The 23,269-nt window shown below is 49.4% G+C and overlaps 1 protein-coding gene across 9 annotated transcripts; it reads left to right on the top strand.

Annotated features, from left to right (window-relative positions):
- Positions 1–303: 303 nt before the first annotated feature.
- On the top strand, positions 304–23,224 carry PGAP2 (post-GPI attachment to proteins 2). Of its 9 annotated transcripts, none has more exons than XM_046016955.1 (8): positions 310–387; positions 9,430–9,450; positions 12,529–12,703; positions 16,842–17,010; positions 20,794–21,046; positions 21,181–21,287; positions 21,903–22,011; positions 22,206–23,224. In XM_046016955.1, the coding sequence occupies exons 3-8, from the start codon at positions 12,570–12,572 to the stop codon at positions 22,334–22,336; spliced, it is 903 nt and encodes a 300-aa protein (XP_045872911.1). In that variant the 5' UTR covers positions 310–387; positions 9,430–9,450; positions 12,529–12,569; the 3' UTR covers positions 22,337–23,224. The 9 variants fall into 9 exon arrangements, with proteins under 9 accessions (XP_045872913.1, XP_045872911.1, XP_045872912.1 ...); XM_046016956.1 differs by lacking the exon at positions 310–387 and adding an exon at positions 9,187–9,230; XM_046016957.1 differs by lacking the exon at positions 16,842–17,010 and having other exon boundaries at positions 304–387.
- Positions 23,225–23,269: the final 45 nt, after the last annotated feature.

Below are 23,269 nucleotides of genomic sequence, written 5' to 3'. Positions count from 1 at the left end.
CGCATTGGCAGGCACCTCCGCCACTCTAAGTCCGCCCTGTTATTCATTGGGCAACAAGTCTTTTGAAACCGAACGTGAAGGCGGTCTTTGGGAGAAGGGGAGAGGGGGAAGAGGAGGGACTTGAGGAGTTACGGAGAGGAAAGGGGAGGGGCGGTGAGAGGGACATGTAGTCCCGCCCCTCTCTGCCGCGATTGGCTGGGGGAGAGTCGTGATGTCATACAGGGCCCCCTCGAAGTGGGCTTGTGAGTGGCTGCGTTGGGGTGCACTGGGCGGGGTGTGAGAGAAAGGTGGTGATGCTATGCTTAGGCTCCGCCCCCTGTCTTGGAGCCGAGACAGTCGGGCTGCTGAAACTCGGGCCAATCAGAAGGGAGGCTCCTGGATGGCATGGTAACTATTCTACCCTTTACTTGCCCCAGTCGGCGGGCGGTGATGGGAAGGCTTCCCCGTAGTACTGCCCGCACTTCCTGATCAGACCACGTGCGGAGCCGGAGGGCCCTCGTGGGAGGTCTGTCTCTTCGAGTAGCTTTCCTGCAGCTGCTCTGAGGCCCCAAAACCTGGCCTCCTGGTTTCCCAACCCATGTCACCCCTATCACAACCTTTCCCTTTCTGAATCCCTAGCGTAGGAAATGTTACAAATGAGGATTTGTTACAAATGAGGATTCTTGAAACTTCTTAACCACCTGCACTTTAGGATCTCCTATTTATTCTTAAAGGTCTGGTTCAAATATGCCCATCTTCTCTGGGATACACTCCCGGATCTCAGAGAGTTGGGCTAATGCTTCGGCAGGCTTCTGTTACAGCCTTGTCACTTTGTATCCTACTGTTTACTTTTCATTCCTCTGTGCCTAGGCTCTTAGAGGTCAGACCTGCATTTTACCCATTTGAGTTTCTTCCCCCTCGAGTTTCTTCCCCCTCCCCCACTTGATATTACAGGGGAGAAAGTTGAGCATGTTCTAGAAAATAGACTTAGTGACTGAGGGTCCCACACAGAATAGCAGGATCTGTCCTCAGAAAGCAAAATGTATTCAGGCTACCTCTCCGCCACCACCTTCTGCTTGGAAGATTAATACAAAATGAAAATGGGCTCTGCCCAAAAGTAGATGAACTTAAATTGAGTGTTGGGTGGTAGCAAGGGATTAGAAATAACTCATTTGTCAAAAAGTGGAGTGATTGTAAAGATGAAATAAGATAATGGATAGGAGAAATCTGGTACATTGTAGATGCTCAAAGGAAAAAAAAATATGTAAATATATGGATGGTCAAATGCTAAGGCTAGTTTAAACATCTGACTTCAGGCACTTTCCCCCTACTTCTGCATCCAAACATCCCTTCCTCTCCTCCACCCTCCCTTGCCTGTGTTCTACATTAAAAAGTCATTAACTCTTCCTGGATAATTTACTGGAGCTTCCTCACTGCCCTCTTGAAGCTCTGATTTCCCACCCTCCAGTCCTGAAACCCAACTATGATTAAGCCTCTCCACTACTTATTTATTCTGGTATCGCTAAGGCCCTGCACACATTAGGTCCACATTAGGTCCACATTAAATGTGCAACCCATGAATGAATGAATTATTGTCTTAAGTAGAATAATTGTAAAGTGTGGGACTTTTGAGTCCATGAACCCTGGGTTTAAATCTGAACCTAACCATTTATTAGCTGTGTGAACTTGGGCAAATTTCTTAACACCTGAACTTCAGTTTCCTTGTTTGTAAAATGAGGGTAGCAACTGTAATTTTAGGGTTGTTGAAAGCATTAAATGAGATAAAGCATTTAGTATGGTACCCAGTATACAGGGAGACCTCAATAAATGATAATTCTTCCTGTTCTTTAAAAATGTCAAGGAATTCCTGGGGTGCCTGGGTAGCTCAGTCATTTAAGTGTCCGGCTCTTGATTACAGCTCAGGTTGTGATCTCAGCGTCATGAGATCGAGTCCTGAGTCAGGCTCCATACTGAGCGTACAACCTGCTTCACATTCTCTCTCTCCCTCTGCCCCTCCTGCCCCCTGCTCACACACACATGCACACTGTCTCAAAAATAAATAAATAAATATCATTTCCATTCGAAATATTCTAATACGTGGATTCTGACACAGAAATGGGGCTCAAAAGTATGTTTTGAGTGAATAAGTAAATATATTCAGTCCAAAGTACTAGCGGGTATATAGGAGCTGGGATCCTTAAAGTAGTGCATACTTGTGGGATGACGGGAGGGGGAGACATTGGATGAGGGGTGCACAAGGAGAAATTTCCTATAACTCTGGTGATTTCTACTTAGGAGGACCTGTCGTTAGGTCTTCTGGTAGGCACGTGGCCCACAAGCTCGTCATTCCCAGGTACCTCTCTAGGAAGGACTTTGTGGACCACATACTCTTACTCTGCCCAATTCTCATAACACCCCTTTGATTATTATCATCTTCCTTCTTCCCCTCTAAAGAAAAGGTGTTTTGTGCATGCTCACAAAAGCTTGCTGAGCCAAGCCCTCTCCGGGGCATCAGGAGCCCAGAGAGGTCCACGTGTCAACACTCTGCTCTGGCCAGGAGAGACAAAGCAAAGGAAGTCTAACTGTCTTAGCAACCCCCAGTCTCTCACATACATACTCTGGAAACTGACCCTATGCACCTTTGAAGCACTGGTGCTCAGGGAAGAGAGAGGACCCTTAAGGGTCCACAGAATCAGGGAAGGGCAAGAGACTTCCTTTCAGAGTGGTGGTCTAGATTTCTTATGTGGTGCATTGGAACGAGTGGCAGAACTGGAATCAAACAGCTAAGTTCAAGTGCCAGTCTCGCTACTTTTTAGACCTTGCACAAATTATTTAAGTATTCTGTGACCCAGCTTCCTTGTCTATAAAATGGGTACAAAACTTCCCATGTTGTAAGGTGGTTATAAAGGTCAAATTTGCAAAGAACCGGGCACATGTTTGACACACAGTAAGAACCCAGTAATTTTTGATTTCCTTCCTCTTTTCCTACAACCTGATAGGGAAGGATGATGTTTATAAATAACATATAATTAGATTTTCATAAATTTTGTGTGGATACATTTGACTTTGAACTACAGCATTTAAAGAATTTACTAGTATATTCAGGAATTTATCTAACATTTTTTATTTGTCCTTCCTATTCTGTTTCTTTCTTTTACTCTTTTTTTCATTTTGATTCTTTTATAATAATAACCTTTTTTTTGAGGCCCAGTTCTGCCACATTTTTAAAAAATTGAGTTATAGAGGCACCTGGGTGACTTAGTTGGTTAAGTGTCTGCCTTTGGCTCAGGTCATGATCCCACAGTCCTGGGAATGAGCCCTGCATAGGGCTCCTTGCTCAGCGGGGAGCCTGCTTCTCCCTCTCCCTCTGCCGCTCCCTCTGCTTGTGCTCTCTCTCTCTCTCTTGGTGTCAAATAAATAAAATAAAATCTTTTTAAAAATTTTTAAGTAAGGAAAACAGCATGGAGGTTCCTCAAAATGTTGAAAATAGAACTACCCTATGACCCAGCAATTGCACTACTGGGTATTTACCCTAAAGATACAAACATAGTGATCCGAAGGGGCACGTGTACCCGAATGTTTATAGCAGCAATGTCTACAATAGCCAGACTATGGAAAGAACCTAGATGTCCATCAACAGATGAATGGATAAAGAAGATGTGGTATATATACACAATGGAATACTATGCAGCCATCAAAAGAAATGAAATCTTGCCATTTGCGACGACGTGGATGGAACTAGAGCGTATCATGCTTAGTGAAATAAGTCAATCGGAGAAAGACAACTATCATATGATCTCCCTGATATGAGGACATGGAGAAGCAACATGGGGGGGTAGGAGATAGGAGAAGAATAAATGAAACAAGATGGGATTGGGAGGGAGACAAACCATAAATGACTCTTAATCTCACAAAACAAACTGGGGGTTGCTGCAGGGAGGTGGGATTGGGGGAGGGGGAGCGGGCTATGGACATTGGGGAGGGGAAGCGAACCATAAGAGACTACGGACTCTGAAAAACAACCTGAGGGTTTTCAAGGGTCAGGGGTGGGAGGTTGGGGCAACCTGAGGGTTTTGATGGGTCAGGGGTGGGAGGTTGGGGGAACAGGTGGTGGGTAATGGAGAGGGCACGTTTTGCATGGAGCACTGGGTGTTGTGCAAAAAGAATGAATACTGTTACGCTGAAAAAATAAATAAAATGAGAAAAAAAAAAAAAAAAAAAAAAAAAAAAAAAAAAAAATTTTTAAGTAAAATTGAGATATAACTCACGTAACATAATATTTATCCATTTAAAGTATATAATGCAAAGGGTTTTAGTACAGGTGACTCTTGAAAAACATGGATTTGAACCTGGCAGGTCCACTTGTTTATTTTATCTTTAAAGATTTATTTATTTGGGGCACCTGGGTGACTCGGTGGGTTAAAGCCTCTGCCTTCGGCTCAGGTCATGATCTCACGGGATCGAGCCACGCATCGGGCTCTCTGCTCTGCGGGGAGCCTGCTTCCTCCTCTCTCTCTGCTTGCCTCTCTGCCTGCTTGTGATCTCTCTCTGTCAAATAAATAAATAAATAAATCTTTAAAAAAAAAAAAAAAGCCTCTGCCTTCAGCTCAGGTCATGATCCCAGGGTCCTAGGATCGAGCCCCACATCTGGCTCTCTGCTCGGCAAGGAGCTTGCTTCACCCCCCACCGCCTCTGCCTGCCTCTCTGCCTACTTGTGATTTCTGTCTGTCAAATAAACAAATAAAATCTTTTTTAAAAAGAGATTTATTTATTTATTTTAGAGAGAGAGAAAGAGCAAGAGAGGTGGGAGGGGCAGAAGGAGAGAATCTCAAGCAGACTCCTCACTGAGCAGGAAGCCTGGCACAGGGTTCCAACTCAGGACCCTGAGATCATGACCTGAGCTGAAACCAAGAGTCAGATGTGCAACAGATTGAGCTTCCCAGGCACCCCTGAGTAGGTCCACTTATAAGAGAATATTTTTCAATAAGTATAATACAGTATTGTAAATGTATTATCTCTCCTTTATGATTTTCTTAATAATGGATTATTTTCTCCAGCTTATCTTATTGGAAGAATACAGTATATAATATATATATACAAAGTATGTGTTAGTCAAGCGTTTAATGTTATCGATAAAGCTTCTGCTCAACAGTAGTTAAGGTTTTGGGGAATCAAAAGTTATACTTGAATTTTGGACTGTGAGGGGTTAGCCTCCAATACCCGTATTGTTCAAGGATCCACTATATTCACAAAGTTGGGGAACTATCACCACTATCTAATTCTAGAAGATTTTCATAACCCCAAAAAAGAAATCCCAGACCATTAGCAGTCATTCCACATCTCCCCTTTCCTCCAGCCCCTGGCAACTACTAATCTACTTTCTGTCTCAATGAATATGCCCATCCGGACATTTCCTATAAATGGAATCATACAATATGTGGACTTTGTGTCTGACTTCTTTCACTTAACATAATGTTTTGAAGTTTCATCCATGTTGTAGCACTTCATTCCATTTTATGGTAGAATAACATTCCATTTTATGGAGCCATACTTCATTTATACACTCAAAAGTTGGATGACATTTGAGCTTCTACCTTGTGGCTACTATGAATAATGCTGCTATGGATACTCGTATACAAATTTTTTGTGGACATACGTTTTCAATTCTCTTGTGTTTATACCTAGGAGTGGATTTATGGGGTCTTATAGTAGCCCTGTGTTTAAGTTTTTGAGGAACTACCAGACTGTTTCCCAAAGTGGCTGCACTATTGTATATTCCTGCTAATAGGAGATGAGGGTTCCAGTTTCTCCATGTCCTTGCCAACACTTGCTATTTTCCTTTCATTATTATTATTATAGCCATCCTAGGGGCTATGAAGTAACATCTCATTGTGGTTTTCATAAACATTTCCCTAATGACTAATGATGTTGACCACCTTTTCAATTGCTTATTTTGCATATAAATCTCCACTTTCTTACCATTCTTTTGAATTATTTTGTTTTTCCTCCTGTACCAGTTTAGAAATTAAATTATCTTCTTATATAATTTTAGTCATCTTCCTAGAAGTTACCACGTGCATTCCTAAGTGTGACGCTAGTTAATACCTTTATAGGTATAATAAGCCATAGGGAGTTGCTAAATAGTTTGCAGCAAGGGAGGCATGCGATCAGATCTGTTTTTTTTTTTTTTTTTAAGAAGAGCCAATGTGGCTGTAAGTGGAGGGTGATGAAGAGCTAGAAGGGCAAGGAGGCCTGGGAAGGAGACCCACAGGAAGCTTTCCTTGACAAGTGCATCCCGCATTCACTTCTTTTCCGCTTCCCACCTCTCTACTGTCCCCCATGCTACTGGGGGCTGGGACATCCCTGTAAATATATGACTGGTCAGCTTTAGGGTATCTGGTATGTGTGTGTGGATGGGGGAGTGGAGCAGTGATGATGGCCAAAGCTGGAAAGGGGTGGTGCTATTTCAGGCACAGGCCTCTCTGGGGTATGTCCAGGCACAAGGCAAACCAACCAGGAAGATAGGAGACATTGGAAGTCTTCAACAGCAGCAACAGCTACTTGGACGATGGGCAAATGCCCATTTGGCAAACACCGAGTACCCACTGAATGAAGGCAAGACTGGAGGCTGAGATGCTTGTTCAACTTCTTTATCTGTACAAAGATTCCATCACATTTACCTCACCAGATTATTTAGAGGATCAAATTAGAAAGGGTACAGAAAGTTCCTGGCACCTAGTTAGAACTCATTCTTCTCTTCTATTTTTCCTCACATAAATCAAGGTAGCTGATAGGCTTTCGAACTGGCAGTAGACAAAACAGATTCAGAGAGGGTCAGTGACAGCTGTGGTCACACTTCAGAAAAGGCTCAATCAGGACCAGTTTAAGCTGTAGCTTCCACATGGGGTCCTAATAGCCATGATGCAGTGAGTATTTTCCACATGCCTGGCACACTGCTATTTTACTTCATTTAATTCTCACAGCAACGCTGTGCTGTGGGTATTTCTAAAACCATCTTACAGATGAAGAAACTGAGATTCAGGACTATGTGGCGAATTGCCCCAATCACCAAAGAATTAAAGGCAAGATTAATGCATTTCAAGTTTCAGACGTTGGGGGTAGTCTAGAGGCAGAGAGAAGGGACCCAGTCTCAGGAAATGGTATTTAGAGCCAAAGTAACTGACAAGGTGTCAAGACAGGGAAAAAAGGCCAGGAGCAGGCATCTGTGGGTTGGAGCTAAACAAAAAGGGATGACAGGAAGCCCTAATGTAGGAAACCTACATCTAGTTAATGAAACTAAAAGGAAATCGTTCTTTTAGTAAAGTTTTACGAATTGTTCATTTGTCCTGAGACCTTAAAGGACAGGGTGGAGGAGAGTTCCAGGTCAACAAAAGAAGTTTTTAGAATAAGGCACCCAGGGATGCCTGGGTAGCTCAGGTGATTAAGCATCCACCTTCTGCTCAGGTCATGATCCCAGGGTCCTGGGATAGAGTCCCGCACTGGGCTCCTTGCTCGGCAGAGAGCCTGCTTCTCCCTCTGCCAGCTGCTCCACATGCTTGTGCTCCCCACCCTCCTGCTCCCCAACAAATAAATAAATCTAAAAAAAAAAGGGCATCACCCCTTCAGACTTGGAGCCCACAGGAGTGAGAGATCTCCAGGTTCCCACCATTGCCTGGCTAGGGCCAGCCACATGGAGGGCCTAGGCTGAATAAATGAATAAGAGTTAACACATGAAAAAGAGCTCTGGTAAATTCATCAAATCTGAGCCTCTGTATGCCCTCCTGCAAAGTGGTGATTATTATAGCTACCTTGTGGGGTTAACATTATACTGTTGACACACCCCCTCTCTTTTAAAAAATGTTATTCATTTATTTGAGAGAGAGAAAGAGGGAGAACACAGAGGGAGAGCGAGAGGGAGAAGCAGACTCCCTGCTGAGCAGGGAGCCCAATGCGAAGCTCAATCCCAGGACCCCAAGACCATGACCTGAGCTGAAGGCAGATGCCCAACTGACTGAGCCACCCAGGCATCACTATACAGTTGACTCTTGAACAACACAGGGGTGAGGAGTGCTGAACCCTGGCACAGTCAAAAATCCATGTATAACTTTTGACTCCTCCAGAACCTAACTACAGATAGCTACTGTTGACCAAAGCCTTACTGATAACAAACTCAGTTAACACATATTTTGTATGTTCTATGTTTCATAGGCTGTATTCTGACAATAAAGTAAGATAGAGGCAGAGAGAACATGTTATTAAGAAAATCTTAAGGAAGAGAGGGGTGCCTAGCTGGCTCAGTTGGCAGAGCATGTGACTCTCGATCTTGGGGTTTTAAGTTTGAGCCCCACGTTGAGTGTGTAGCCTACTGTAAAAAAACATAGTTTTTTAAAAAAATATTTTATTTATTTATTTGACAGACAGAGATCACAAGTAGGCAGAGAGGCAGGCAGAGAGAGAGAGGAGAAAGCAGGCTCCCCATGGAGCAGAGAGCCCAATGTGGGGCTCGATCCCAGGACCCTGGGATCATGACCTGAGCCAAAGGCAGAGGCTTTAACCCACTGAGCCATCCAGGCGCCCCTAAAAAAATACAGTTTTTAAAGAAAGTCATAAGAGAAAATACATTTACAATACTGTGCTCTCTATATATACATATAAAAAATTCACGTATAAGTGGACCTGTGCTGTTCAAACTCACCATCGTTCCAGGGGCAACCAAATGGGGATTAAGAGAATGCCCTCAGGGGTCAGACCCTGATCCTGGTTCTGACATTCGTAACTGTGTGAATAGGTAACATATCTTTTCTGTTTTACACTGGTAAAATGGAAATCGTAATAGTATTTACCTCATGCGGTTTTTATGAGGATTAAATGGGATAATGCATAAAAAGTTAAAAAGTCCTTGGAAGACAGAAAGTGCTCAAAAGGTGCTAATTATTACTGTGGGGATTTAAATAGGAAAATGTGATGGTGACCATGTCTAGCTCGGGAGGTCCTTTACCCCCTGCAGGTGCTCTGACAACCCCGAGTCCTCCTCAGGTTCCTTATGGGTCAGTCAGAGTGGAGAGGGACCCCTGGGGGCTGGTTTCTGGGGTTCAACCCTCTCTTGGTGGGGAGTGACGGGGGCGGAACGGAGGAGAGCCTTGCTATGTTCTGTAGGACAGGACAAGGCGCCCTCTCCTGATCAAAGGTGGGAACAGTTCTGGCCCGGAGCTTTTGAGGTGGTTCTCACTGATCCTCTCTCTACTCATAAGGTGCTCTTCCCTTTGCTCGAATCGGTTCTGGGGAGCAAAGTTAGGGAGGGGGCGTTGAGGTTGGGGCAAAGCTGTTGTAATGTTTCAGAAGGGCGAGACTGGACAATTCGGCTAGAATGGGAGCGTGGGCAGGAGGCACTGAGGTTGGAAATTGGAGAATTCAGGGCCCTGTTGAGTTAATTTTATGTTCTTTCAACAGGTGATGGAACACAGCTGAGAGGTAAGGTGACAAGGTGGCTTATCCAACGTCTCAAAACCAGGGGTCCAGGGCTCTTCCGGCTGTCCCCACGCAGCGGGAATTAGTGAAGCCGCCGAGAGCTGGAGAGCATGGCACCAGGGGACGCGGGATCGAGGGGGACAGCCAAGGGTCTAGGTCCGCAGAAGTGGGGAGGGGCCAACGGAGGATCTGGGCGCAGTTTCCTCCCCAAGCGCGCTGGCCCCGCCCCCGGCGTTCCCGCTCCCGCCCGCCCCCCGCCGCCTGCACCAGGCTGGGCCTGGGCTCCGCTCGGGTTCCCCCAGCGCCCCGCCTGCGCTGATGCGGCCTCCTCGCCGCCACATCCTGGGTGAGTATGGCGATGGGTGTGCTGGACTGCCGGGCAACCCCACTTGGGGGAGCTCCGCCACGCGGTCCGGCCTCCTCAAGGCCCAGCCCCACGCTCTGACGGTGCTGGTGCTTGCCCAGGATCTGCTGCTGTCCCGACTTCTAAACCAACCCCTCTACCCCTCTACTCTCCGTCGTGGTGGCTGGGTGTGCATTGGATGAGCTCTCCCTTCACTTCACAAGGACTGTTGGTGCGGGGGATGGAGGTGGGGGGCGATGGACCTGGAGCTCCATTAAGTAATTTCAAATCCCACCTCTGTCAGTTATTAGCCTGTGACCTTGCACAAGTGTTTTAAACTTCCCTGAACCTCAGTTTCCTCTTCTGTAAAATGGAAATACACAGGCAATAGGGCCTACCTCATAGTGAGGAGTACAAGAAACAATGTGCGCCAAGTGTATCAACTGCTATTCATGCTCTGGAGGTGCCAGGTAAGTATGGATTCCCGCTGGAGGCGGAGAAGATCTCTGGGACCTTTAGAGATAAAGATAGGGGTACTTCTAAGAAAGCAGTGTCCAACTAAGTAGTCCCTTTGAAGCAGTTAAGAGCTGACTGGGACTGAACAGCTGCCCTTCAGGTAATGAGCTCCCTGTCCTGAGACCTGGAGGAGTAAAATGGCCATGTTTTAATGGCCTTATTTGTAATCTAAACCTCCTGATTTTCATGTCCCACGGCTGGGGGAAAGGCCCAGAGTGGTTAGATGACTTGTCCAAGGTCACACAGCTAAAAGGGGAGCCAGCATACCTCTAAGCTGTGGAGCAGACCATTCCTCCAGCCTCTCTGTCCACCCGCTGCCTTGGGCAGTGCATATTCATTCCTGAGGATCTGGTCTTCAGTTTGGGCATCCCAGTGGTTCCTGAGGGATCCAGAGCTGCTGGGTTGAGGGAGGGAGCTAATGCTGCTACAGGCACAGAATCAAGATTTGGGCTGGGTGTGGAAGTTGTTCCCCTTACCTCTGGGGACTTACAGTTCATTTGGGGATGCCAAGAAACGTGTTTGATTTGGGCGGTCACCAGAGCCACTTCCACCTCCTCTGGGAGATCCCTAGCCCCTGAAGAGAGAAAGGAACTTGGGCAACTGGGGCAGGCTGCCTAATCTGGCCAGGCAGAGAGACAGGTGAGGGAAGATGGAGGAGAACACAGAGGCCTATTCACCCACTTCTGGAATGCCAAGAGGTGCTTCCTGAGGGTGGGGCCAGGAAGAGCTGGGGCTTGATCTGGCAAGACCTTTGAGTCCAGAAGGGCGGGTTCTTTTTTTTTTTTTAAGTGTTTTTTTTTTTTTTTTTAAAGATTTATTTATTGGACAGATAGAGATTACAAGTAGGCAGAGAGGCAGGCAGAAAGAGAGAAGGAAGCAGGCTCCCAGCTAAGCAGAGAGCCGGATGTGGGGCTCGATCCCACGACCCTGGGATCATGACCTGAGCTCAAGGCAGAGGCTTTAACCCACTGAGCCACCCAGGCGCCCCAGAAGGGCGGGTTCTTTATGAATCTGGAGCCAGCCCTAGTTTGGCCACAAGCAGCCTAAATTCCAAGTATGGCTCTCCATCAGGCTCAGCATCGGGCTCTGAGGAAGAACCTTTCTCTCTCTGCGTCTTGGTTTCTCTGTCGTTTGCAGTGGGGCCAGGGCTCATGGACTCGTATATACAGGATTTGATTTACCCTTCTTTCTCTCATGGACAGGCATCCCTTCTCTCTCCCCTCCTGATCTGACCTAACCTGACCTTTCTGCCCAGACCTCTGGCCCAGAGAGGAAGGGGTTAAAGAAGGCTAGGGTTTTAGTTTGTGATTCTGTGGGCCCCACATCTCCCCACTGTGGGCTCTTCCTTCAAGTTGTGTGACCCTGAGCAGGTTCCTGCTCCTTTCTTGGACTCAATTTCGCCTTCTATGCACTGATGGAGGTGGGATTGTTGGTGTGTACTTGGTTATTATAGTTCCTGACCTTCCTATCCTCATCTGGGTGGGGGGGGGGGGAGTCACAGTCCTCAGGAGCCTTTACTTCATCTCTGGAGGGGGATGGACAGGCCCCATGGGTACTGGGAAGCCTCCAGAAGCTGACAAGGCAGCTCTTTCCAGCAAACAGCAAGGCCAGGCCAGCGCTAGGCCTGATTCTGCAAAGCTTTTCACCCTCAGAGCACATGAGGCAGCAGGCGGGGATGAGCATGGGGTCAGGGCCCTATTGGCTTCCATGGAGGCCTCGCTGCTGTGCTCTGTGGTGCAAGCACACAGAACCTGGGAAGGGATTGAAGGTACAGAAGGTCCTGGGCCAGTGGGTGAAGCAGGGAGAGCTGATGGGAGGCCCTGAAGCCTTGAGGCTCAAAGGCCTGGGGGAGGAGATGGGCCCTTCTGTCCACTGGGAGGTTTTAGGGTTGGTTCCTGAAACAAGAGAGACCAGTTAAACCAGCTCCTGCTGTAAAGCCAGCTATAAGGGAGAAGAGGTTCTCCCTATCCGTTCAAGCCTTGTTTTAGCACAGAGTGGGTTTGTTGTCTTTCCTCTGAAATTGAGGATGAATATTCTCTTGGGATTCTGAATCAGTCTTCTTCGGGACAGGAGCTGTCCAAGCTTAGGGGCTAGATGGCTTTCTTCTCAGACCCTTCACCCCATAGCACAGCTAAGCTGAGGACTGAGCACAAGGGCTGGCTTTGCCACTGAGTCCCAGCTTTGCTGCCTTGGGTCTTGACAGCACATTACTTCATCCCCAGGTCTGACAAGATGTACCAGGTCCCACTGCCGCTGGACCGGGATGGGACCCTGGTCCGGCTCCGCTTCACCCTGGTGGCCCTGGTCACGGTCTGCTGTCCACTTGTCGCCTTCCTCTTCTGCATCCTCTGGTCCCTGCTCTTCCACTTCAAAGAGACTACGGCCACACACTGTGGGGTAGGGCTTGCCCAGGGGGGTCAGGGAATGATATCTTCAGGCCCAATTGGATCTTTTTTGGATCATGATTCTATTGTTACAGGATTAGCTTCCATTGGGGCTTCCATTGGGGTCCATCAAACAAATTGGGCTTCTGGAAGTTAGGATGCCTGCAAATCCAGGTGTCAGGAATGAGCCTTCTGCCACTTTCCGTGGAGGTCACTAGGGCCTGTAGTCCCTGAAGCTGGGCAGTCCCAGGACCACGAACCCAATCCTTATTTGATAGCAGGGTAGATTCAGGAGCCCCAGGGTTTTGTGAGGGATGGAGAGAGAACAGGCCTGAGCTAGAAGGAACTGGAGCCTCTTAGTGTGTCACTGTAGGCTGTGCCTGTCTCTGGGGGAATGTGATTATGTATGCGTGTGTGTGGCTGTGAGGGACACAAATGTGTGTGGGAGAGACTGTATCTGTGCATGTCTGGATGGGGGCCTGATGATGTGTGTGTGTGTGTATGTAGTGTGTTCCATATATGTATATGGGCTATGTTCCTATAGGCACCCTTGCACCTTCTAGACTGGGATATGGCATGCTGGGCCAGAAGGAAAGACATGAGTTTTTTCTGTAGTATCTCAGAGTAAAGAGGGTGAGCCTGTGTTGACCTCTGTTACACTCCTAGTTCATCTACTGACTCTGTATTACCTGAGACACAGAGACTGAGCCTCCCCATGTCTAAAATTGAGTTGACAATTCCCATCCTCCTCCTCAGGGCCAGGATACAGCTCCAGATAGAGGGAGAATAGGAAGGTGATTTGGGAAATGGTGAAGGGTGAGGAGCAGAAGGAAGAGGAGGAAAAGGAAATTGTCAGGTTAGAAGGCAGGGCAGGAGAGGAAGAGCTTAGGGGCTATAGGTAGAAAAGAGGCAGGGCCTGGACATGGACCCTTGCAGTAGCATCAAGAGAGCTCTGTAGGGGCGCCTGGGTGGCTTAGTGGGTTAAAGCCTCTGCCTTCAGCTCAGGTCATGATCCCAGGGTCCTGGGATCGAGCCCCGCATCGGGCTCTCTGCTTAGCTGGGAGCCTGCTTCCTTCTCTCTCTCTGCCTGCCTCTCTGCCTACTTGTAATCTCTATCTGTCAAATAAATAAATCTTTAAAAAAAAGAGAGCTCTGTAGGCCCCCACTCATCTCAGATTCCTGCCTCTCTATAAAGAGTATTTGCTCCAGAAATAGGGCTATGACTAGGACTGGGACTGGGGTGTGGCTGGCAGTATGGAGTGGGGCTTAGTTCCTTTGTTCAAATGACTTGAAAATTTTCCCTCTCCTTGATTTGCTATTGAATAGGCGTTGGCCTTGAGCTCTGGGCAGCCATTCTGATGAGACCCAAGGCTGGGAGCTATCAGAAAGAACAGAACTGGAAGAAAAGAGGGTGACCAGGTGATCTGGGGGGGGGGGGGGGAGATCAGAAGGGGTCCAACTAGTGGCCTTTCCCGAGCTAGTTTTTACCTTAGATAATGCTTCAAATGTTTCTCTCACCCTGGTCAACTCCTTTGTATCCTGCAAAACCCTTTTCAAGTGTCACCTCCTTTGAAAAGCCTTTCCTAGCTTCCTTGGGGGCAAACTGAATCACTCTTTTCTCTGCGAGTTCCCTGTTTGATCTTCCCTGCAGTTCTATCACATCATATCTGTGTCTCTGTTCCCCACCAGACTGGGAGCTCCTTCAAGGTGGGCACTACATCTGAATCAAAAAGAATTTGTTGAATAAATAAACAGGACACCCTCCCCCCAACACACACCAGCCCAGACCCTGGGAAAAAGAAGGCCTGTAGTCATAGTCCATACAGAAAATTATAATATTTGTATAGCATTTGGAGTTAAATGGAGTCGGCTGTTTGTTCTGCCCCACATTGCTGTCTCCTGAGGGCTAATGGGATCAATAACTCAGCATACCTGACATACCTAGACCCCATTCTTGGCATACTAGTTAGGGAGCTAAGGCATAGGCATAGTGGCACAGGTACCTAGTCCCTCTGGGTCAGGACTGAGTGCGCTTAGTGACCCAGGTGTGATTTTGTCCCCACTCCCTGGGACGACTGTGTTAGAGCTGCCTAGGTGTAGTCTAGGTGGATGTCTGCTCTGAATTTCTCACCTAGAGTATTCCCTGAATGGCCAAACCTAGGAATAAAAGAAGTAACCTTAGTCTAACGCATCTATAATTAGATGGCTATGCCTCTGCTTGCACATCCCCAGTGATGTGGCGCTTCCTTCCTCTCCAGACAGCCTATTCCAAAGAGGCCTAGTAACTAACAATTAGCAAGCTCTTTCTTGTAGCAAGACCACTTTCTCTTTCTGATGAATCTCTGCTTTTGCCATGGCTCTGCTTTGGGAACCTGAGAGCTCCTTTCTCCTCCTGGTGTCAAGCCAATCCTACAGAGATGGAACAGCAGTAATTGCGGGGGGCCGGGGGGGGGTCCCTGAGTTTACTCTTATTGTGTAGCATAGCTCCATTTCTTTCGGGGAAACCTCACAGGACATGCATCCCTAGCCTTGGCCCAGTTGGTCACTCCTCTCTCCATCCGAGGCCCTGCTGTGGGCATAGGACTTCCTCTGGCCTGGGCAGTAGAGGCAAAAGCAGGACCATTGCATTCCTATTACTGGCTATTAGACCCCTGTTAGGGCATCTTGGGCTGATGTTAGCTGCTTCTGCAGAGGAGGCTGGACACTGACACGGCATATTCAGGCCCATGTAGATCTCATTTGGATCCTGAATCTGTTGTCCTATGACTAGCTGGCTCTCCAATGAGGCCCAACAGACCTACTCTGGCTCCAGCAAAAAGGGGTGAAATCTTATTCTGATTTCTCCCTTTCTCTTCCCAGAAACCTGCCTGTTTCCCAGGACACAACCCTCAGAAAGTCCCTACGCCCATCCCTGGCAAGGAAGCTTCCGTAGGCTGACGTTAGCCACTATCACTCTTATCTTTGCAGAGTGTTCCAGGGTTTATGATATGGTTTTGTTGGTCCTGGGAGGGCTGTGTGCTTGGGCAGGCGTGGAGATCTAGACTCCGTGGGCGGGAGGGCAGGCCCTGGGGAACTAGGGGTGGGACCCTCCAGTCTTAGAATAGTCTCAGTCTCGCTAGAGCCCTCAACTCAAGCCTTGGATCCATCCATCAGCACCCAGTGTGAGTGTTGCCCAGTGTGAGCCCCCTCCCCCATTTCCCTGATGCTGAGCTGGACTAGTGGACTGGTGTTCCCTTAACAGAGGGAGGTATGTGTCCCAAGGGAAGTTTGGTCCTAGGGCTTTTAATACAAAGGCATTTCTGTCTGTCCCCCAGAAGGGAACCCAGCTTGCAAGTCATGGTGGTTGGGGCAGGGGGAGGTGGGAGTTCTCTGCCTAGAGGGAAAAAAGAGTGGAGGGAGGTCAGTTCCTTTGGGCTGGGTCTGTCCTTGCTAGGTCCGGCCCAGCAGACAGGCTCAGGGTGAGTGGAGAAGATTCCTGTGACCCTTAGATTCCCATAACCTTTGGACTGGGTGACATGGTCTTTGCAGAGAGGAAGGAGATGGAGGTCTGGGCTCTGCAGGGACCCTGGTATCTTGAGATGACAGTACTGCTGGCCTGAGGCTTGGATCATTCTGAGCCTGGGGGTGGGCTGGTGGGCAGACTGTGACCCCAGTGAAATGTTCTGGGCACTCCCACTGTTCCTGGTTGAACTTGGGTGAAGAGCAGGAATGTGGTCAGACGGGGTCAGTGGGAGGGCTGAGGCTGAGCCTAGGGTCCTTCATTTAGGTTATTTGGCCTGAAGAAAGACTTGACTTGGGAGCCTTAGGCTGTCAGGGGCTGAGACCTTAGTTCTAATGTTTGATCCTGGCATAGTTCTCTCCTTCTATGGAACTGAAATAACAACCTTTCTACCTCTGACCCTTCTGAGTGGGTATGTGCCAAAGGGATTCCTAAGAGCTGATCCTGCCTGACCGAGTGGCTACCTCCCCATCTCTCTCTGCCCTCCTGAGCTTCTGCACTGCTTTCCTTTTCCCCTTGCATTCTTTCTACTTTGGCTCTTCCCTCTACCCAGAGGAGCCAGGTCCAGAAAAGGCCTCATTTCCTGAGGCCCACGTGTCCCACCAGGCCCCAAGTCGTGTCCCTCACCCTGCTTGGGCACCACTCCATACAGGATGTTCTCTGCGGCCTCACAGCCCTTGGACCCAGACGGGACTGTGTTCCGGCTCCGCTTCACGGCCGTGATCTGGTGGATCATCACTTTCCCCGTGTTCGGCTTCTTCTTCTGCATCATCTGGTCTCTGGTGTTCCACTTTGAGTACACGGTGGCCACTGACTGTGGGGTGAGTGCCATGCTCCCCCGCACCTGGGTCAGGGCCAGGTCAGGGCCAGGTTGGGAGATGGCCATGAGAATGGAATCAGAGAATAGGAGAGGAGGTGGAGAGTCAGAGAGAGGGGAAGGGATGAAGGGATAGTGAGGGGCAAGTCAGAGTTGGGGGAATTTGTGGTGAGACACTCAGTGAGAGTGGAGTCACAGTCCTCTGAGAGGAGAAGATTATAGAGAGTGCCACGGAGTGGAGGGGAGAGGGGAGGGGAAAGGAGGGGAATAGGCAAAAGAGGACATGCGAGGGAGGAGGAGGCTGAAGAAAGACCAGACTGGGAAGGAGGCCAAGACTGGGGAGTCAGATGCAGCCAGGAGCCAGGAGATGTCAGAGTTGAGTTTAGCTGAGACTGGGGGCCTGACCAAGAGGACCCCCAAGCCTTGCCCTGGAATCTTCCAGTTTGGTTTCTCCCTCTGGCAACCTTGGGCCCAACAACTTGTGTCCGCTCAGGGCTCTGCTAGCTAGAAACCTAGATGGACTTCCTGCCTCTATGAGCAGTCCACCAGGCCTTTCTGAGGGCCCAGGGATAGAGGTTCTGGGCCAAGGGCATGGAACCGAACATTAACTTGCACTTAGCCTCTCATCCTACAAGAGACAGTCCTAGACACAGACGATCAGGCACAGTGAGATGGGAGGCACTGTGATAAAGGGGAGCACAGGGATCACGGGGCCCAGAGCAAGCACTTAGTGTAGCCTAGATGTTGGGAAAGACTTCCTTCCTGAAGCAGGGGGCGTTGCAGCTATGGGGGTAAAGAATTTTGTGAATGCCAGGCTGACAACTTCTGATTTTATCCAGAGGGCAGTGGTGAGCTTTGGAACGATTTTAAGCAGGGAAGGGACATGATCAGATTTATGCTTTAGAAGACCATTCTGGCTCCTGAGTAGAGAATATTTGTAAGGGCAGGGAGCAAGTATAGGGAGAGAAGTGAAGAGGTTAGTGTAGTAATTCACACTACTGGGGAGACCAGAGCTAAAATAAGAATTATGAGGCTAGAGAGGTGAAGATCGAGTCCAGAGAAGGATAGCAGGTTGAATTGTAGGGATGAGAGATTGTGTCCAGTTGGCAAGGGATGGGGGCAGTAGACAGAAAAGTCATCCATAACTTTGGGAGATTTTTATCAAAGGAATTAATCTCTAATGGTGAAATCTGAGGTGCTATGGTAGGGAATTTTTTGGACCCTCACCCTTTATACCATGTGAATTTCTGATCTACTGCCCTACCATAGATCCACTGAGCCAGGTCTTCCATGCCAGTGGAGGGTTTGTGTTCTTGGGGAAAAGTGGTCATGTTCCCATCTCAGCACCCTTAGCTCTGAGCTCATGGGGAAACTTAGGGTGAACTGGGTAGCCGGTCTCTGATAGCTCCTGATGTTGCTGGCACAGTTGGTGAGTGGGGAACTCTTGTGCTTTGGATGAGGAGACATATGTGAATATCTATACCTAATTATACATATGTGTGTGCGTGCGTGTATCAGTGTGTCTGTGCGTGTGTGCATGAGAGGGATGGGGGAGAGAGAGAGAAGAAAAAATACCTGCTCTTAGCAGCCTACCTCCACCCATTCTCTGAGAGGAGTTTATGAAATCTCCCTTCCTCAGCAGGCGTCCCCCAAGCTCTTTGCCATCTCTTTACCTGTTTTCCAGCATCAGTCAGGGCTCTGGGCTCTCCCAGCCAAGCTTTAGAAGCTCATGCGCGCACACACACACACACACACACACACACAGCTCATGCTGGTTCCTCTCCCCTTAAAGTAGCTAGGGTTGGGGCAGGAGTTTTCAGAATGCATATTCTAGGAAGTGGAGGCAACACTCTTACTAACCTTACTTAGGGGACCTAACTCAGAGGAGCGGAACAGTAAGGAGGCTTGGAGGGCTCAGAAATCTCTGGCATATGTATGATTCTCACCTTTCATATGTGGTCTTCCCATCTTCAAGAACCACATAGCTGACCAGCTCTTTGTAGGCTTTTCAGGGAAGTAGGTCATATGAAAGCCATCACCATAGCCATTTGTGCCCACAGATGCTCTGTATACATTATATTCAGTATCTGCAATCATCCTGCAAGGTAGTGGTAGTATCCCTATTTTGTCAGTGAGGAAATCGAAGCTCTGAAAGGTGAAGTGACCTGCTCAAGGTCACTCTACTAATAAAGGCAGAGATGGGGGGCACCTGGGTGGCTCAGTGGGTTAAGCCTCTGCCTTCAGCTTGGATCATGCTCTCAGGGTCCTGGGATCAAGTCCTGCATTGGGCTCTTTGCTCATCAGGGAGCCTGCTTCCCCTTCTCTCTGCCTGCCTCTCTGCCTGCCTCTCTGCCTACTGGTGATCTCTTTCTCTGTCAAATAAATAAATAAAATTTAAAAATTAAAAAAAAAAAAAAGGCAGAGATGGGATACAGACCCGGGTTTGTGTGGTTCCAGAGCCTCCATGCTGCCTCTTTACAGACAACTCAGAGTATCTGAGCCTGGTCTCAAGCTATGGTATCTCAAGCCATCGCCTTGAGAGCAGCACCCTCTCTCCAAGAGCTCTGCACTTAGCTTCCTCTGATAGTGCTGAGGGCAATCTGTCTCCTTTTCTGGGAAGCCTTCGAAGCCCCTGGCTGATGAGCTCCCAGGCCGACGCCTGCTCTGTGAGCTGTCTCCACCTTCCTTCCCAGCCTTGATGGAGACCGCATCCCCATTAAGAGAAAGGAAAGGATCTTCTAGAGCTGTATCTCTGAAGCCTGGCCCTGCTCTGGCTTTTGCTGGAAGTCTAAAAAAAGCCACAGAAAGTGTGTACAACAGGCTAGTAGCTTTCAGTCCTGGAATCCTTTAGAAATGTAGATTCCCATGGTCCAGACTGGCTACATTCTCACATGATCCCCAGTGAGTTACATGCACATTCAAGGTAGAAGCATTGCTCTAGGCCCTGGAGTCTGAGAGGTCCTGCTCCTAACCCTGGTTCTCCTGTCAGCATCTATACTGTTGTTCACTCATTCCTCATCCTCTCACCCTCTCATGCAGACAACACACCTATCCTCACAGCTGTGTGTGTGACCTCCTCCTCCTTCCTCAACTTTAAAAAATAGTGCTCCAGTTCCTTAAGGAATGAGGAATTCCAGCTTTGAGAAAGATGAATGGGGGAGATGCGCAAGAAAAGGGTCCTTTTCTTAGACTATCCCAGGTTAAGAGCACCCACTTTCATAAGCATGTTCAGGGTGGGGGGGGACCCCTTCTGACTCAGCTCCCCCCAGGATCTCACAGTACCCTCTACCACGTTGGCACATCTACCCGAAAGAATAAGTGAAGCTGGGAGGAGTCAGAAGAACAACTGGGCTGCCCAGTGCATCCAGCACTGTCCCAAGGAAGCTCAGGTGGCCTGTCCTCATGACTATCTATCCAGTCTAGGGTCCTGGGCTCACCGAACCTCCCACAGGGCCTTATTGAAGGCAAAGGTCTGTGCTATGGGCTCAGAGAGCATCTGAACCTGTCTCCAGCTTCCGTAGCCATGTAGCGTCCCATCAAGTCCCTGCACACACCCCAGCCTGCCCAGGGAATGAGAGCAAGCACCCTGGTGGTGGGGGGCAGGGGCTGGGACCTGGCAGGGACTTCTCCCAGGAGCGCTCTGGGGGTGCGTGGAGGATCTCCTGGAAGGGGAGGGGCTGGAGTGGGGCCTCAGGAGAGCCAGGGTGATTCTGATGGAGGGAGAGAAGGCTCTCCAGGTGGGTGGGGCTGGCAGAGACCTGTCCCCAGACAGCTCACAACTCTCTAGGTGCCCAATTATCTGCCCTCGGTGAGCTCGGCCATCGGTGGGGAGGTGCCCCAGCGCTATGTGTGGCGCTTCTGCATCGGCCTGCACTCGGCGCCTCGCTTCCTGGTGGCCTTCGCCTACTGGAACCACTACCTCAGCTGCACGTCCCCGTGTCCCGGCTACCGCCTGCTCTGTCGCCTCAACTTCGGCCTCAATGTGGTGGAGAACCTGGCGCTGCTCGTGCTCACCTACGTCTCCTCTTCCGAGGACTTCAGTGGGTGCCCAGATGAGGGAAGGAGGAGCAGGGAAGGGTTGGGGAGGGCCACCCCCACCCCCGCCCTCCCTGGACCTTCCAATGCTTGGATGCTCCATGCAGGGCGTGCTCCCAACCCCCCTCTCTCCCCGCAGCCATCCATGAAAATGCTTTCATTGTGTTCATCGCCTCATCCCTCGGTCACATGCTCCTCACCTGCATTCTCTGGCGGCTGACCAAGAAGCACACAGTAAGTCAGGAGGTACGGTCTACCCCTAGTGGGGCTCCAGGAGGCCCAGAGGAACATCCAGGACACCTGTCCTCAGGATGCGGGTCACGGTGAGGTGGGAGCTGGAGTTCCTATGGGAATCCGGGCCGGGGTTGGGACTTGGGGACAGGTGGAGGGTGGTCGAGTGGGCTGAATCTAGGACTATGTTCGGGTGGTATGGGAGACTGGAAGATGGCAGAGCTGGGGAGCTCCAAGTGGGGGCAGAATGAGGGACAGCACCCAGGGTGCTGTGGGTTAGGAGCAGTGTCAGCGGTCTGTGGTACCTCCAGTGTCCACACACACACACACACACACATACACACACACACACACCTTTCTTCCTCCTGTCGTTCCTGTCGTACATGGAGAGGTCAGGTTGGTGGGTGACTCCAAGTAACTTTCATATTCCAACCGGCTGAAGTGGGAAGGGCCTCATTATCCTCGCAAATGCAGGAATAGGAACATGCCCATCATTGCTGCTGCCCTTGCCTGTGCCCCCTTCTATAACCCAGGGAGGTAAGACACAGCTCTTAGGAACTGGGGCCAGGAGGGGAGGCTGCCCACACATATCCAAAGGGCTACAGAGTGATCAGATAGCCCATCCCCTAGGACCGCAAGTCCTACAACTGGAAACAGCGGCTTTTCATCATCAACTTCATCTCCTTCTTCACGGCGTTGGCTGTCTACTTTCGGCACAACATGTATTGTGAGGCTGGAGGTGAGGCCAGGCTGGGATCCACCGGTGGTCAGTGTCTGTTGGGACAGTTGTCATGTTTTTTGTAGTGTGCATTACGGCAGTAGTCTTGGGTGGCTTGCTCCCACTGCAGAAATGTGGTGGTGATTTAGCAAGAGACCCCGGGGGCAGACAGGGCAGAAGGCTCACCATGCCCTGTTCTTGTGTTCTCACGACAGTATACACCATTTTTGCCATCCTGGAGTACACTGTCGTCCTAACCAACATGGCGTTCCACATGACGGCCTGGTGGGACTTCGGGAACAAGGAGCTGCTCATTACCTCCCAGCCTGAGGAAAAGCGATTCTAAACCCTTTCTCTTCTGCTAGGAAGGAGGCGGTCCACTGCCCAGAAACTAGAAACAAGACACTACACTCTGGCCTTCCCCGCCCTGTGTCCTCTGTGGGCCGTGCTGAAGTGGGGGAAGGGGGAAAAGAAAGGAGGAAGGGCACAGGACAGGGCTTCAGGCAGCCCTGCTGGCTTCTCCTTTCCCTCACCCCGTCTGAAGGCACAGGAACCTTCAAGCAGCATCACCCTTATCTGAGAGGCCCCAAGAGGCTGAGCTGGCAGGAGAGCTCCACCATCTGGTGCTAAAAAAAGTCCTGAGGTTCATAACCACCGAATCGGTTCTTGGCCTTTACATAGCCACCTCTTGCTGAGGTCAGGGACCACTGAACAGTGGCTGCTACCTGAAAACCACAGCCATCTCTCACCACCAGGTCATTCGCTTGACTCATGTGTCTATTCATGTCCTGCGCATACCCAGGCCTAGGGCCACCAACCCGTGCTAAGTTTGCTCAGGTGTTCTAGCCCTGACTTTACTTCCAACTTAGAGTGTATGCTTCCCTATTTAAGCCTCAGCGTGTCTGTGTGGGTGATGGCAGGGGAGGAGGGCTGTAGGATTTGCATGGGGTCTGCCAGTGGTTCTGACACTACTTTGTGGAGGTGGTGTTGTGTACCTGAAGGGCAGCCTGCTCCAGAAGGAGTACTGGCACAGCACATATTTCCCTCCCTTCTGAAATCTCTGGCTTACAGGCTCTTCCTCCTTGGCGAATGTGTGAGGTGGAGTCAGAGGCAGATTCCTACCCCAAAATGGGCTCTCTGGTGTCCCGTATCCTCCCTACTGCCCCATGTCCTGACCTCTTTGGATTGCACATTTTATTTCAAATAAAGTTCTTTTTTGGTTTTTGTTTTTTCCCCCAAAAGCCTGGGCTAGGCTTATCTTTGTTTCATGGAACTGAGG

This window comes from Meles meles, chromosome 8 (genome assembly GCF_922984935.1).
Source record: "Meles meles chromosome 8, mMelMel3.1 paternal haplotype, whole genome shotgun sequence".
NCBI classification, from domain to species: domain Eukaryota; kingdom Metazoa; phylum Chordata; class Mammalia; order Carnivora; family Mustelidae; genus Meles; species Meles meles.
The sequence above is the reverse complement of the archived record's forward strand: the minus strand, read 5'-3'. Positions and strand labels throughout refer to the sequence as shown.

Excerpts from the sequence above, each read along its gene's own strand:
- PGAP2 (XM_046016959.1), top strand. The coding sequence starts at position 9,558 with ATGGCACCAGGGGACGCGGGATCGAGGGGGACAGCCAAGGGTCTAGGT. Across the intron at positions 9,794-12,528 it reads TCCTCGCCGCCACATCCTGG|GTCTGACAAGATGTACCAGG; the intron begins GTGAGTATGGCG and ends CTTCATCCCCAG. Across the intron at positions 12,705-16,828 it reads TACGGCCACACACTGTGGGG|CCACTCCATACAGGATGTTC; the intron begins TAGGGCTTGCCC and ends CCTGCTTGGGCA.